Source organism: Bidens hawaiensis, unplaced genomic scaffold (assembly GCF_021521415.1).
Source record: "Bidens hawaiensis isolate Kalapana, Puna unplaced genomic scaffold, B.hawaiensis_p1.1 tig00065086_1, whole genome shotgun sequence".
In the NCBI taxonomy this organism is placed as follows: domain Eukaryota; kingdom Viridiplantae; phylum Streptophyta; class Magnoliopsida; order Asterales; family Asteraceae; genus Bidens; species Bidens hawaiensis.
Window position 1 is genome coordinate 26914 of NW_027506567.1, and position 12486 is coordinate 39399.

General features: G+C 33.5%; 1 protein-coding gene across 1 annotated transcript; it reads right to left on the minus strand.

Moving 5' to 3' along the window:
* Nucleotides 1–1981: 1981 nt before the first annotated feature.
* Nucleotides 1982–11963, minus strand: LOC143618193 (GDSL esterase/lipase At5g42170-like). The gene is made up of 5 exons (XM_077090494.1): nt 11702–11963; nt 3103–3234; nt 2755–2978; nt 2292–2547; nt 1982–2172 (listed from the first exon to the last, which is right to left on the minus strand). Exons 1-5 carry the CDS (start codon nt 11961–11963, stop codon nt 1982–1984), a joined length of 1065 nt encoding a protein of 354 aa, XP_076946609.1.
* Between the last annotated feature and the right edge of the window lie 523 nt (nt 11964–12486).

Genomic DNA, 12486 nt, shown 5'->3' on the forward strand with positions numbered 1-12486 from the left:
GCACTTTATTTGAATTTGAAATAAATAAATTAATTAAATATTGTCAAATTTTATATTGTATGATAGTACTTTGTGAGCTGTGAACCACGGTTCGCACCCCAGCATTTCCACCTTAGGTTGGGTGTGACGAAGCGTTCTTTATAAGGAGGTGGGTACCTTCCCATTAAAAATCGTTTTGAGCGCTTAATGTAGTGGATGAGAGGAATAGTCCATAGTTAACGTGCTCAGGTAGCAGTAGTATCGGGATGGGTGACCTCCTAAGATGTCTCCACCTGGGTAATCAAAAGCAAATCCATGAGATGATGGTGATGCATCCCGACTAAAACGGACAATATTATAATGCGACGGTAGCTGAGCTGTTACAAATTAGGAGCTCGAGATAAGGGAAATTGTATCATAAAGTTGGGTAAACTGCATGTTGTCTATGAGGACGATTAAGTCCAATAAAACTTCAATGTAATAGATAACTTATGCTTCTTGGAATTTATTGGTCCATATAGCCGTTTAATAAATGTTGAGTATTAAACATAGTGAGCTTCACGAGATAACCATTTTATATAATCTTAAGTATGCACTATTGGTAAATAACAGTTCCAACTTTAAGTATGGTTGGTGGCGATCCTAATTAAAGGTGTATTTGTTTTTAATGGACCGCGAGTAATGGATGTTAACTCCGTTAGTGATTTGCTGACGTGGACCTTCTTCTCCGACTGCATCATGCTGAAAATCTGTTAGAAACCTGCAAATCGCCTGCATTCTCCCTAATATCGTTACACCGTCTCCCTCCCTCTTCAAAGCACATCGGAAATTAGAAAATGAAGCAGATTTCATCTTCTTCCATGGCTGATGCCTAGATACCAAACTCGATCTTGTTTTCAAAATTCGAAATCAATGTTACACGATAATAAACACAGGGCTTTCGTTAAGGGAATCAAAACGAGTCGAATGATGTGTCAATTACCTTAAATAGTGCATGATTGACGAGGGTGGACTTCGTCGGAGACAATGACGGCGGCACAACGATTAGGTTTTAAATGAGGGGAAAGAGAGAGAGAGAGAGAGAGACGGCGTAACGATATTAGGATGAATGGAGGCTAGTTGCAGGTTTCCGTCGTGATGTTGCTGAAGAAGAAGGTCCACATCAGCAAATCACTAACAGAGTTAACATCCGTTAGTCGCGGTCCGTTAAAAACAAATACCCCTTTAGTTGGGACCGTCACCAACCAAGTTTAAAATTGGGACTGTTATTTGCCAATAGGGGCGTAGTTGGGATTATGTAAAACAATATTCCTTTCCTTAAATCTATTTAAAATATAGCAAATTTAACTAATATATTAAAGCAATACATGTTCCACATGGCTTTCAAATATGTCATCCACATAGGATGCCAACTAATCAATTTTCATTTATACATATTCCATCTAATTAACTAATTTCTTAATTACCATTCATTCAATTTAATAATTTTTTATGTTAAATGATATAAAAATTAATGCATTTATTACTATTTAATATTTATTAATCTAATCTAATATAATCTAATCCAACTAATATATTAAAGCAATAAAACAATACATGTTTCACATGGCTTTCGAATATACCATCTACATAGAATGCCAACTAATCAATTTTCATTTATACATATTCCACCTAATTAACTAATTTTTTAGTCACCATTTATTCAATTTAATAATTATAATTGTTTTATATGTTTGATTTCACTTATAACTTGCATAAATATGTAAATATTTTTTTATTGACATTATATTATTTTTTCAGCTCGTGTAATGTGTGAGTTATTAACCAAGTTTAAAATATAGCAAACTGATCATCAAACAATAAGTTCAAATAGTAAGTTTATTGGGAAATAAGAAAAGCTTCACTGACATATTTAAGTTTATCTAACATGCCAAGTTTGTTTTTTAAGGAAAGTAACAACTTTTGTTCTTATACATAAATAGTTCTCCAATGCTTCTAGATACTAGAACAAGATATTCACCAAATCATGAAGAATATGATTTACCATAATGTTACTTCCTTTCTCTGTAAGATGGAGAGCATCCCAAAATATATATTTAGATCTTTTGGGGCATGTAGAGGCTAGTTTGTTGCATAAGTATGCGGTCTCTAACTCTCCAGTTCCACAACATCCTTTATCCGTAACATCGAAGCCTAGCAAAAGAAAGAATAGGAGAAAACGCTTTTTGAAAATTTGAGGTTGCAAACGAAATTCTGATGAAACATGAAAACCTTGAAAATAGGAACATTGCTTATAATATAAAAATTTATACCGTATTTATGAGGATTTTCAATAATATTTATCAGAGCTTTGTAATAATCAATAACAGCAACACGGGATTCGGGATAACTTGTTGCCCAAAACTGAAGCTGTTGTTTTAGAATGTTGTTGAACAATTGTGTTGCATTGTTCACGTTATCTCCACATCTCCTCTCGAGACCTCCAGCTAAGGTCCTCATGGTAGGCAAACAACCGACTGGCACTACGTTAAAGACAACTATCTTTCTTACACCAAGATTGTATATTTCCTTCAAATGGGTATAGCGAACATATGTTAGAATTAATCCGATTTTTGACAACTTTCACAAACAATTTAATATTATCTTAAAAGGATATGCATGTTTGATAAAACCAATCATTTGTTAGAATTTATTTTCGATCTAGCGAACCAAAGTCTGGTTAAGTAAATAGACTACAATTATAACATGTTTTAGAGTACCACATAGAATAAGTACCTTAATGAAATTCAAGAGTAGATTTACAATCATGTTAGCATAAGATGGAGCATCATATTGTAATCTTCTAATGGGAAAGGAAAGAAGCATATCGTTTGTGCCAGCAACTATCACAACTACGCTGTTGTTGATTATATTATTGGCAGCTTCTTCTTCAATTTTTGTCTTGAGCTTTCCAATATATTGTTTAAACATGTCCAGTTGAACCAACATTGGTATAGCAGACCAGTTGTTGTATGCCATAATAGGTGAAAATGTAAGCAAAGCTAAAATTAATGTAAATATACATAGCAATGGTATCAATTATTAACGCAAATAGTTAAATTAAAAACGAGGTATTCATGCATACCGATATCGTCGTTGTTAGTGGATCAAATCCACTGCCCCCGGAAGCAAAACTTACACCCGTTTGAAAATCTTTGTCTTGTAAGAAAGGGTCTAAAGATGCCGGAAGATAATCCTTCACTCCTAATGCCTCGGCTTCAAATATCACATAAGATAATTAACTACGGTTATTGTAAAGAAAAAGCAGTTCACTGAGTGAGAAATGTGCTTTTTACTAACTTATACATAGTTAATTACTATATGTAATTGTGATTGCTATTATATTATTTATCAAGTTTGTGTTCTACTATGTGAGTGTTATGCGAAGAACCAAATCATGCCCAAAATGAAGCTAAAATGAATTAGGGGCTTTTTTTAAAGCTGTGAAAGATATGAAATTGTAAAGGCAAATGGTGGGAAGGGTGGGAAATTGTACCACAAAGAAGGAGAGATTAACATTCAAGTTTTTATAATTAACCCTAACTCGCACACACGTGCACATGTGGCATGGGTAATAAACGCAATATGGCACTTTGATCTGTGATGAAATGAGTTTTAGCCTTAAATGTATCTTGATAAAAGGCAGAGTAAGTACATGGTTTATGGAAGCTAATCCCTGGTGACAAATTAAGCCTCTTCTATATGCATACAATGTGCTAGTTAATCGATGATCAGTATAACTAAAAGATGATTGGTATAACTAAAAGTGCAACATATAATGGAAATTCAACATAGACCACTAGACCAGTATGATACAACAACTTTTCCCAACAAGGGGTGATGTTCCATCAAGTATGCATATTAATACTGCACATTTACCCCCATTTACTGTACTTTTTAGGGGCACTATCGTTGGAAAATTACTTAAATCATTCATATTTGATAAATGCAGTTTTTTGACGTTCCGAATGAAAGAAGCAAAAAAGACTCAAAAACAAGGAAATTGGCACATGTCTGGAATCAAGCATGGCTACTCCTTCAAAGTTAAAAGTTGGATGGCTATGCATCCGTCAAAATATAAATCCTTAGAGTACACCCAAGTTAATAAGTCAAAAGTAGACAAGAATCATGGGTAGTAATGCACGACCATGCCACATGAAGGACAAGAAACACAGTTCAGGCTTAGCTATGCACGCCCATGCTATATCAAGACAAATGGCTAGAAGACAGCACAAGAGAAAAATGAAACGTAGTTACCGGGCAATTATATGAGCGGTTGTGCTTAGTGGTTGTGATGGGGTAAATGCGAAAAATATGCAAAAGAAGAAGATTCTTTCAGGACACCAGGCGGTGCATGCATAAGTACAAACATGGTCGTGCTAGGTCGCCAAATAGACCCTATAAGTATAGGGGCCTTGTTCATTCATCCATTAATCCCATTCCTTCAACTCAGCCACCGTTATTGTCAAAAAATTCTTTCATCCACCCTTTGGAGTCTAGGATTACTCCAAAACAACAAATAATAACCGCTAAAGATAGAGAAACACCCATTTCATTGCTTGTGAACAAACTATCATGGCCATTCTTCACTAAACTTCTTTTATTGCTAGTATGTTTGATAGGATCTTGGCGGCTTTGTTAGGTAACTGGAAACTCTTTCGATAGATAGGGAGGAAGTGTAGAAGCAGATCCAATCAAATTAAGCTTGATTTGCTAGATTTGCACCCAGGGCCGGCTCAACGAACGTGGATGCCTAAATCGAAATAACAACGAAGCCTAACACCACACCAATACTTTGAAATCATGACATATACTTACTACAAGATTTGAAATCATAACATATACTTTACTAACAACCAAGCCTAACACCAGTAGCGGATCCAGGATTTTTTCTCTGTGGGTTCACCTTTTTCGATTCTAACAACCAAACGTCAACTTTTTGGGCCAGGACGGATCGGGGAACATAAATTCATTGAAAATGAGGATTCAACCGTTGTTGAGTTTTCTTTTCAATAATTGTTCCATTACCCCAATATTTCAACAAATTCATTGTAATATTCGAAATTCAAAAACCCTAAAATATTAAATATTGAATTAATGTGTCAGAATTTAACAAGTTAATACGTCTTAAAAGCGAATAAATTATAAGACATGTAACGGAATGTTTGATTTAGATAAATATTGTAAACAGGGATTGTTTATTTGATTTTTAAAGCATGGGTTTTGTAGAATCATATTAAAAGATTTAATATGTTTAATAATTCATATCTAGGGATGCTAATTGAAACTTGAAATTGGAAGTCAACTTAAAATTTTCGCTAACGAAATCGTCATTCCTTTTATTTGGTAATGAGATTTCAATGCTATCAATTCTAAATAATTTATAGTAATAATGATAACAATAATAGTAAACACAATAAATATTAAATATCGTTGTGGTCATCTTCAATTGAGTTAATAAAAATTGTTGAAAGGGTATTTCATAAGAATTTAAGTTAGTCATGTATGGAAGTATGAGGTTTCATTTAACGTAAGTTAAAATGGAAAGGTAATATGTAATTCAACAAACAAATGAAAGTTCAAAAAGAACAAATATAAAAAAATTTGGATGGCCGTGTTTTACTTCCTAGATTACCGCTGTACGTGATCTCCGAATTCCTTTAAATCAATTGATTTTGAGTCAAAAGTCTACATGATATAGTTTCCAAAATTGTCACCACCAATTCCACCGCAAGAAAAGGGATTAAAAGATACTTATATTTCAAGCTTAGACCTTACCTACCAGCTAATAAAAACTGATCAACTCTATGGGAAAAATATTGTAGTCACCAAACCACCGTCGCACCACACCGCAACCACTAAAGTCAGCCCTCTATTCTAATGGTCGTTTCTACGCCGTCGTAACTGACATGACAACCGCTAACAGAATCGTTGAAAAACCGCCACCACCGCCATATTTGTCGACGGAGACAACCACCGCCGCTGCTATCTACCACGGGCGCCAGATGGAAACACAAGACCAACCACACCCGGATATCTTATTTACTCTAAAGGCCAGCGCCACCTGCCGGAATAGATTTGATTACTACACTGGAAAGACCGCAATGAATAATGAACTTTTATACCGGCTATAGGTTCACGTGAGAGTTATGGATGAGCTATACTTGTTGCTTTTATTTTGTCATCGATTAAGGTACGGATTCCGTGTTCCCCTTCTTTTAGCTTAATATTGTTCTCGTAGTGTACGGATTCTGTGGTATTGAAATTATTGAGTAAATATTGTTTTCATCGATCTCGTAGTGTATGGGTTTCGTGGACTTACATTGGTAGCATCATATCATGTCCTTGTTTTCGTCATATATCGTTTCTTGAGTTGTTAGTCGTATCATATTTTTGATCCATTTCATAGTATCGTGTCACTGTCATCCTTATTAAGTCGTTTCTTTATATATTGCAAATTGTTAGATTGTATTGTTAAATTGATAACTGAAATGAATAGAATATATTTTATTGCGATCATTATTGCATGTTCCAAATAGACCATTGTACATTGACTTTTGAGACATATTATATTGATACTGGCCATTGTTAGTATCTTTTATTTGACCTCAATACCCGAGCATTTATCCACATATGGGGACATAGGGCGTCAATCGAGACACCTTTTACGTGCTCTATTGTGGCGGAGCGATTAGCCCACAGCGTCTCTATATTATTCTGCGACGAGAGCACTTATTGATTTACTGATTATTGAGAGGCGTATGAATTGATCCTAGGTAAATTGTTACTGGAGTGAGATGGTTAGTGTGTGTGCCCACATTCCTATCTCACTTAATTATTGGTGCATTAGTCTACAGCTAATGTGCATATTGTTACTGTTATTGTTACTGGCTTGCATGGGTATTTCCATAGATAGATTGTTATTATACTGACTTATAACTGATCGTTCAGCGTATTGTTAATATTACTGGCTTACGTATTAATGTTACTGGCTTACGTACTTATTGGTTTCTCTTTTGATCATTCATTGTATCGTATTGTTCTTCATCGTTTATTGTTATTGCTATTGTTTCCTTCGTTACTGGGCAACTTTTGGCTCAGCCGTGTTTCTTTGTTTTGTGTTTTCTTTTATTTGTTACTGGTACTCATGAGAACCAGGGAAACATGTGATATGAGAAAAAGGCTAGACGTTGGAAAACGAGGGAACTTAATAAAATTTCTTTTGAGTTAAACAACTTTATTTTATTGTCATTTTATCGAGCACTTTAATTTGAATGTTTTTGGACCGTTGTGCGATTTTAAAATTAGGGTTAAGACTTTAATGGAAACGTTTTTAATGTCTATTATTATCGTATCGAGTGACACGCTAGCCCTAACCGGGACGGGGTGTTACATTCATATTCATAGGTTCACAACAAATTCAACAAATGAACTTCAAGTCCTTCTTGCTTCAAATGCAACAAGGGAAACGGGGGCCAAATTTGCATATTTTACTCCAAAGGGATAATCTGTATATTTTACTCCAACTAAAATTTTATAACATTAACTTTTTTTAGAAAAATGTCTTCAGTTATCGGGATCAAGAATTTTAAAGCTAGTAATATTGCACGGGCGAGGAATTTAATATACAGAGTAATTTAATATACAATTAACAGTGTTAATTCTCAAACTTGTTTCTACCCATGAGGAAATTATGCTTTTAGATTTTGGAAGCCAAAAAGAGTAATTGCAATAACAGTTGCAGTTAACAAGATTTGAACCAGTGAATCAGAAAACAAATATAGAAGCACAAAGGCTTAATTAACCACTCCACCAAATCCTCATTTTATGACTTTTGTTCATTTCAATTTTATTTATGGGTTCATTCATATTTTTCTTCTGTATTTTCTACTAAAAATTTAAATTCAGTAGGTTTTCGTGAACCCGGATGAATACATGTAGGTCCGCCCCTACCTAACACCGTACACCAATACATTATTTTAAATATATATTACCCATATATTTTAGATAGATCATGCATGAGGAGTTTAACCCTTTATTATTATTATTATTATTATTATTATTATTATTATTATTATTATTATCTTCACCGTACTAGAATGTTTGATAAATTCTTTACGGAGTATGCTTGATTGATTATTTTATGTTACTATATTTATTACTTTCATTATTATTATATTTATTATTTTTATTTTTTTTACTATTATTATTACTTTTGTATATGTATTTTCTATTATAACTGTTATTTACGTATTTGTTTACTCTTTACCTTCCTATTTACTATTCCCTCTAGCATATTTTGAGTTATTGTGTAAAAGTCAGTTTTTAGAGCTAAGGGTCTCACTTAAAGCAACCTCTTTATTCTTTTATTTAGAGGTTAGATTTGTCTATATCTCACCTTTCTTAGAGCTAAGGGCCTCCCTTTTGTAATTTACGGGATTTTTACTTGGTATGATTGATCGATTTATTGATTGATTTTTGGGTGATTTGCTAGAACACCAAATCGTCCTATTTTTTAAATACCAGTTTAAACTAGTAAACCGGTTTTAAGCCCAATATATTTTTGAAATTTTAGGCGGCCCATATTTTAAGGATGACTTTTAATTTAGCAGATAAAATTCAAACGGGTAAACTAATAAACAAAAATTCGTTGAACACTGTAAACCAGCAAATCGACAATTCGCTAAACATAGCAAATCTAAGGTTGGTTTCTTTTTATATTGTGTGATTTACTAATTTCTTATACAAAGTAATCGTAAGATTTAAATGATCCTCTCTTATGAGATGCAACTAAGTAATCTTGAAGCTTTGGTGAAGTCTTATCAAAATGAATTAAATATACAGAGTGAAGAGTGAAGTTAAAATAGCGCTTTTATTTTAAAAAGTAATTCTATACTTTTATTTATTTATTTATTTTTAAACTTTGTTTGAAAATCAAGTGTTTTTTATTTTTATTAATTATGAATTAAATTTTGGATTATTTTTTTATTATTGAATAACATACTTTTGTGTTATTTTTTAGTTGAAGTTGTATTTATATTAAATTGCAACCTAAACTATTTAGCCCGGTTGAATTTCCTGGTACAACCCGATTCAACTGATTATATCATTTTTGTATCAAATCTGGTGCTTGTTAAAACCCGGTTTTTAAAACAATTGTGTGCTCATAACTTGTGAGATAGAAAACCTATGGCGCACATCACAAGCCTACATTTTTGTTTCCTAACGGTGAAGTATAGGTGGGATATTTGTCGTAGGGTATTGGATTGGTTATAGGAGGAGCAATGACACTAATGGCATTACTTATCTACCGATTAATTCTGCACTGTTACCTTATTTCTATCATTAAGTACCCACAAATTCAAAAATTACTGGCAATACCTATCTACAAGTACCCTTGAATTTTTTGTTGTTTTTTATTTAAATTAAATTAAACACAAAATAAACATACGTTTGTTAAGTGGCAAAAGTCTATCACTCGGGTTTAAACATACACATAGGTGACTGCGATGTTACCACATTGGTTCGAAGCTTGCCATGAGGTGCCATGTCCCCTCTAAGAAACTTTACGAGATTAGAACGTGTATAGCGCTAGTGATACACGCTAGAATAGCGTATCCGTTTATTTGAATATATAATATATTATAATAGTTTTAGCCCCCGTGTTACGGGGTTTATTTAAGTTTTTATGTTTAATCATTTTGTTACTTTTTGTAAGAGTTCAGTTATTTTTTCACCGAGTTCTGTTTTGATTTAAGACATATATGCTAATTTGTTACGTTCATTACATTTTTTAACGTTTGTGCCTTTTCAATTAAGATAAGTAATTTACGTTTTTCGTTTCTAATATTGTGAATATATTTTATTGGATTTTAATTTAATTTTAACCTGGGTTTGTATTAGAGAGCATTAACATAAAAAAAGTAAATCATGCATGCTTTTATAAATCTAAGATAACATATTATGTTACTAAGCTGTTACAAGTAACAACCATTGTAGGCCTGAAATTAAGCTTGGCGTGGTGGAGGTGGTTGTATGATTGATGAAGATGACGACGGGTTAACTCGGATAGGGTTTCATAAGTAAAAGAGGAGGTAAAGGATGACCGTATTTGAACCGATGGCCGATTAACCAGTGTTCCTTCAGTGATTCAAGAGAAATCCAACAAAAAGGGGTAGCTAATGTATATGGCGAGGGTGGTTGATGCATGATAGGGGAGGTTGACTATGGTAGGTGGTAATCGGAAGTTCACTTGCGACGGAGAATATGTAGATGAGAGAAATGAAATTAGGTTTTGACGTTGAAAGAGTTTCACAAAAAAAAAATGAGATGTTATAATCCGTTTAAGAACTATCCGGATTTGGTGAGACCCATGGCCCACAAAAATTATTGTCTGGTGATTTGGTGAGACCCATGGCCCATGCAGGGCCGTCTCTGAGAATGCGTTGGATCTCGAGGGCCCTGTGCGAAAATAAAAAATGGGCCCACATTTAAAATGTTTTAAAAAAATAAACAAAAATATGCCACCTAATCAGTTTATTTGGTCTAAAATACAAGTGCGTTTTATTCTTTAAATTATCGAAAATTAAATAACCTTTTATTTTACAATTTTAATTGGGTTTTAAATTTAGATATGTTTTTTTATAAAAAATTATATATAAAACACATAAAAAAGAACTTAATATAAACAAAGAAATGAACATGAATATATCAAATAATACAAAAGGAAATTTTGGTGCAATCAAAGATATATAAATAAAATATATAAAAAAAGTTTAATATAACAAAGAAATTAACATATTAACATGAGTATTCCAAATAACAAAAACGTAAAAAAATTTGGTGGAATCTAAGGGAAACAAGCAAAAAAAAATTGTTGGGGATATAAGAGAAAAAAAGAAAATAGTTGGGATTCGAGCTCAAGGTGCCCACCTTGCGAATCGTGCAACTTACCATGTTAGCTGCGTAGGATTATTTACTTCAATGCATTTGCATTACTTAGAAGTTAGAATTAATGTTTGAAGTTGATTTTTTTTGGGCCCCTATAAATTTTTGGTCTTGTGCAGTGGCCTAACCATGGGCCAGCCTTTGTGCCATGTAGAATTGGTAGGCGACCAGGTAAAGTGTGCGCTATTATGCCGATAAAAAGGACAAGATCCGTGGCGATGTACATATTATTTCAGTATTACCTAGTATGTATTGAAACTTGTTTTTTATGGATCGTTTGTGTTGGTTACTTGATGAACGGTTATCATTACAAAATGACCGATCTTTTGTTTAATGTTTGCATGCCGGAGATATAGGGACCCAAAAATTAAAGTGTTGGAAGAAAACATGTCGGAGACGCAGAGAACCACGAGGTGGATGAAAGCTGAGAAGACGGGTTGAATGAGTTGTAATGCAATGTCCTGTACAGTTGTTTGATTCCAAGAGAGACACCATTTTATTATTCATTGTTTTTAGAAAAGTCGGTTATCATGGATGGATATAACCATTGATGATCCTTAGAACCACTCGTGAAGATGCGTGGCTTGGCTGGGTAAAAACACGGTTGCTACCAAAGGTTGAATTAGGTCGTCATGAAGTCACTTCATGGATGTCAACCTTATATCATACCGACTACTTGTGGCAAAGATCTCAAAAAAAAAAAAATAATAAAAAAAACAAAAAATAATAATAATACCTAAAAGGTCAGGTAGTGTTTTGCCATTGGAGAACCTTCCTGTTGGTTTTCCACCCTGAAAATCCATTCCATAAGGGAGGAAATTTCCTTTGCTCAAAGTATTGATATAATTATTATTTCCTTGATCAACAAATGAGTCTCCAAATGCTATCACAGCTGATACTGACACATTTTTCTGCAGAATTATTTTTCCCTCACTTCTGCATAAACAAACAGAAGCATATACACACAACATAATAGCCTTAACGCCAATAAGAAGCATTATAAAAGTTATGTAACAAAAGCAAGATAAAGATTTATATAACCAAAGATATAGAGGACTTTTATAGCTAATTGAATCTATGGACTATCTGTTATATAGAGATTCAATATGAATGCTAGAATAGAGTGCTTAACTTTGATATATTAATCTCTATGGACTACGTGTTATATAGAGATTCAATATGACAAAAGAATTGTCTTTTGAAGAAAATACATATTAATCATGGATGCTCTTTATTAGCTGTTTGTACTTGACTTTGATATTGCAATTGTGAGTCACTAGAATGTTTTGCGAGTGCTCTCTGTTAGCTCTAAGGCGAATGTTGTCATCAGTCAACCGAGTTTCACGCCACAGGTTTTGACGCCTCTCCCAAGATACAATAAAGCAACGTGTGTAGTATTGTTAAACGTCTCTTGCACGAATATCGAGATTAACTCTGATCCAGTACTGACCACAACAAGAAGTTCTTCTATACAAATGTTTGTTTCTAAAACAACAAATCATTTGTTTTTCTTAGATATAA

Coding starts and splice junctions, on each gene's coding strand:
- LOC143618193 (XM_077090494.1), bottom strand. CDS start 11,963: ATGCTTCTTATTGGCGTTAAGGCTATTATGTTGTGTGTATATGCTTCT. Junction 3,235..11,701: donor AACACTACCTGACCTTTTAG/GTATTATTATTA, acceptor TGATATTTGAAG/CCGAGGCATTAGGAGTGAAG. Junction 2,173..2,291: donor TGAAAATCCTCATAAATACG/GTATAAATTTTT, acceptor TTCTTTTGCTAG/GCTTCGATGTTACGGATAAA.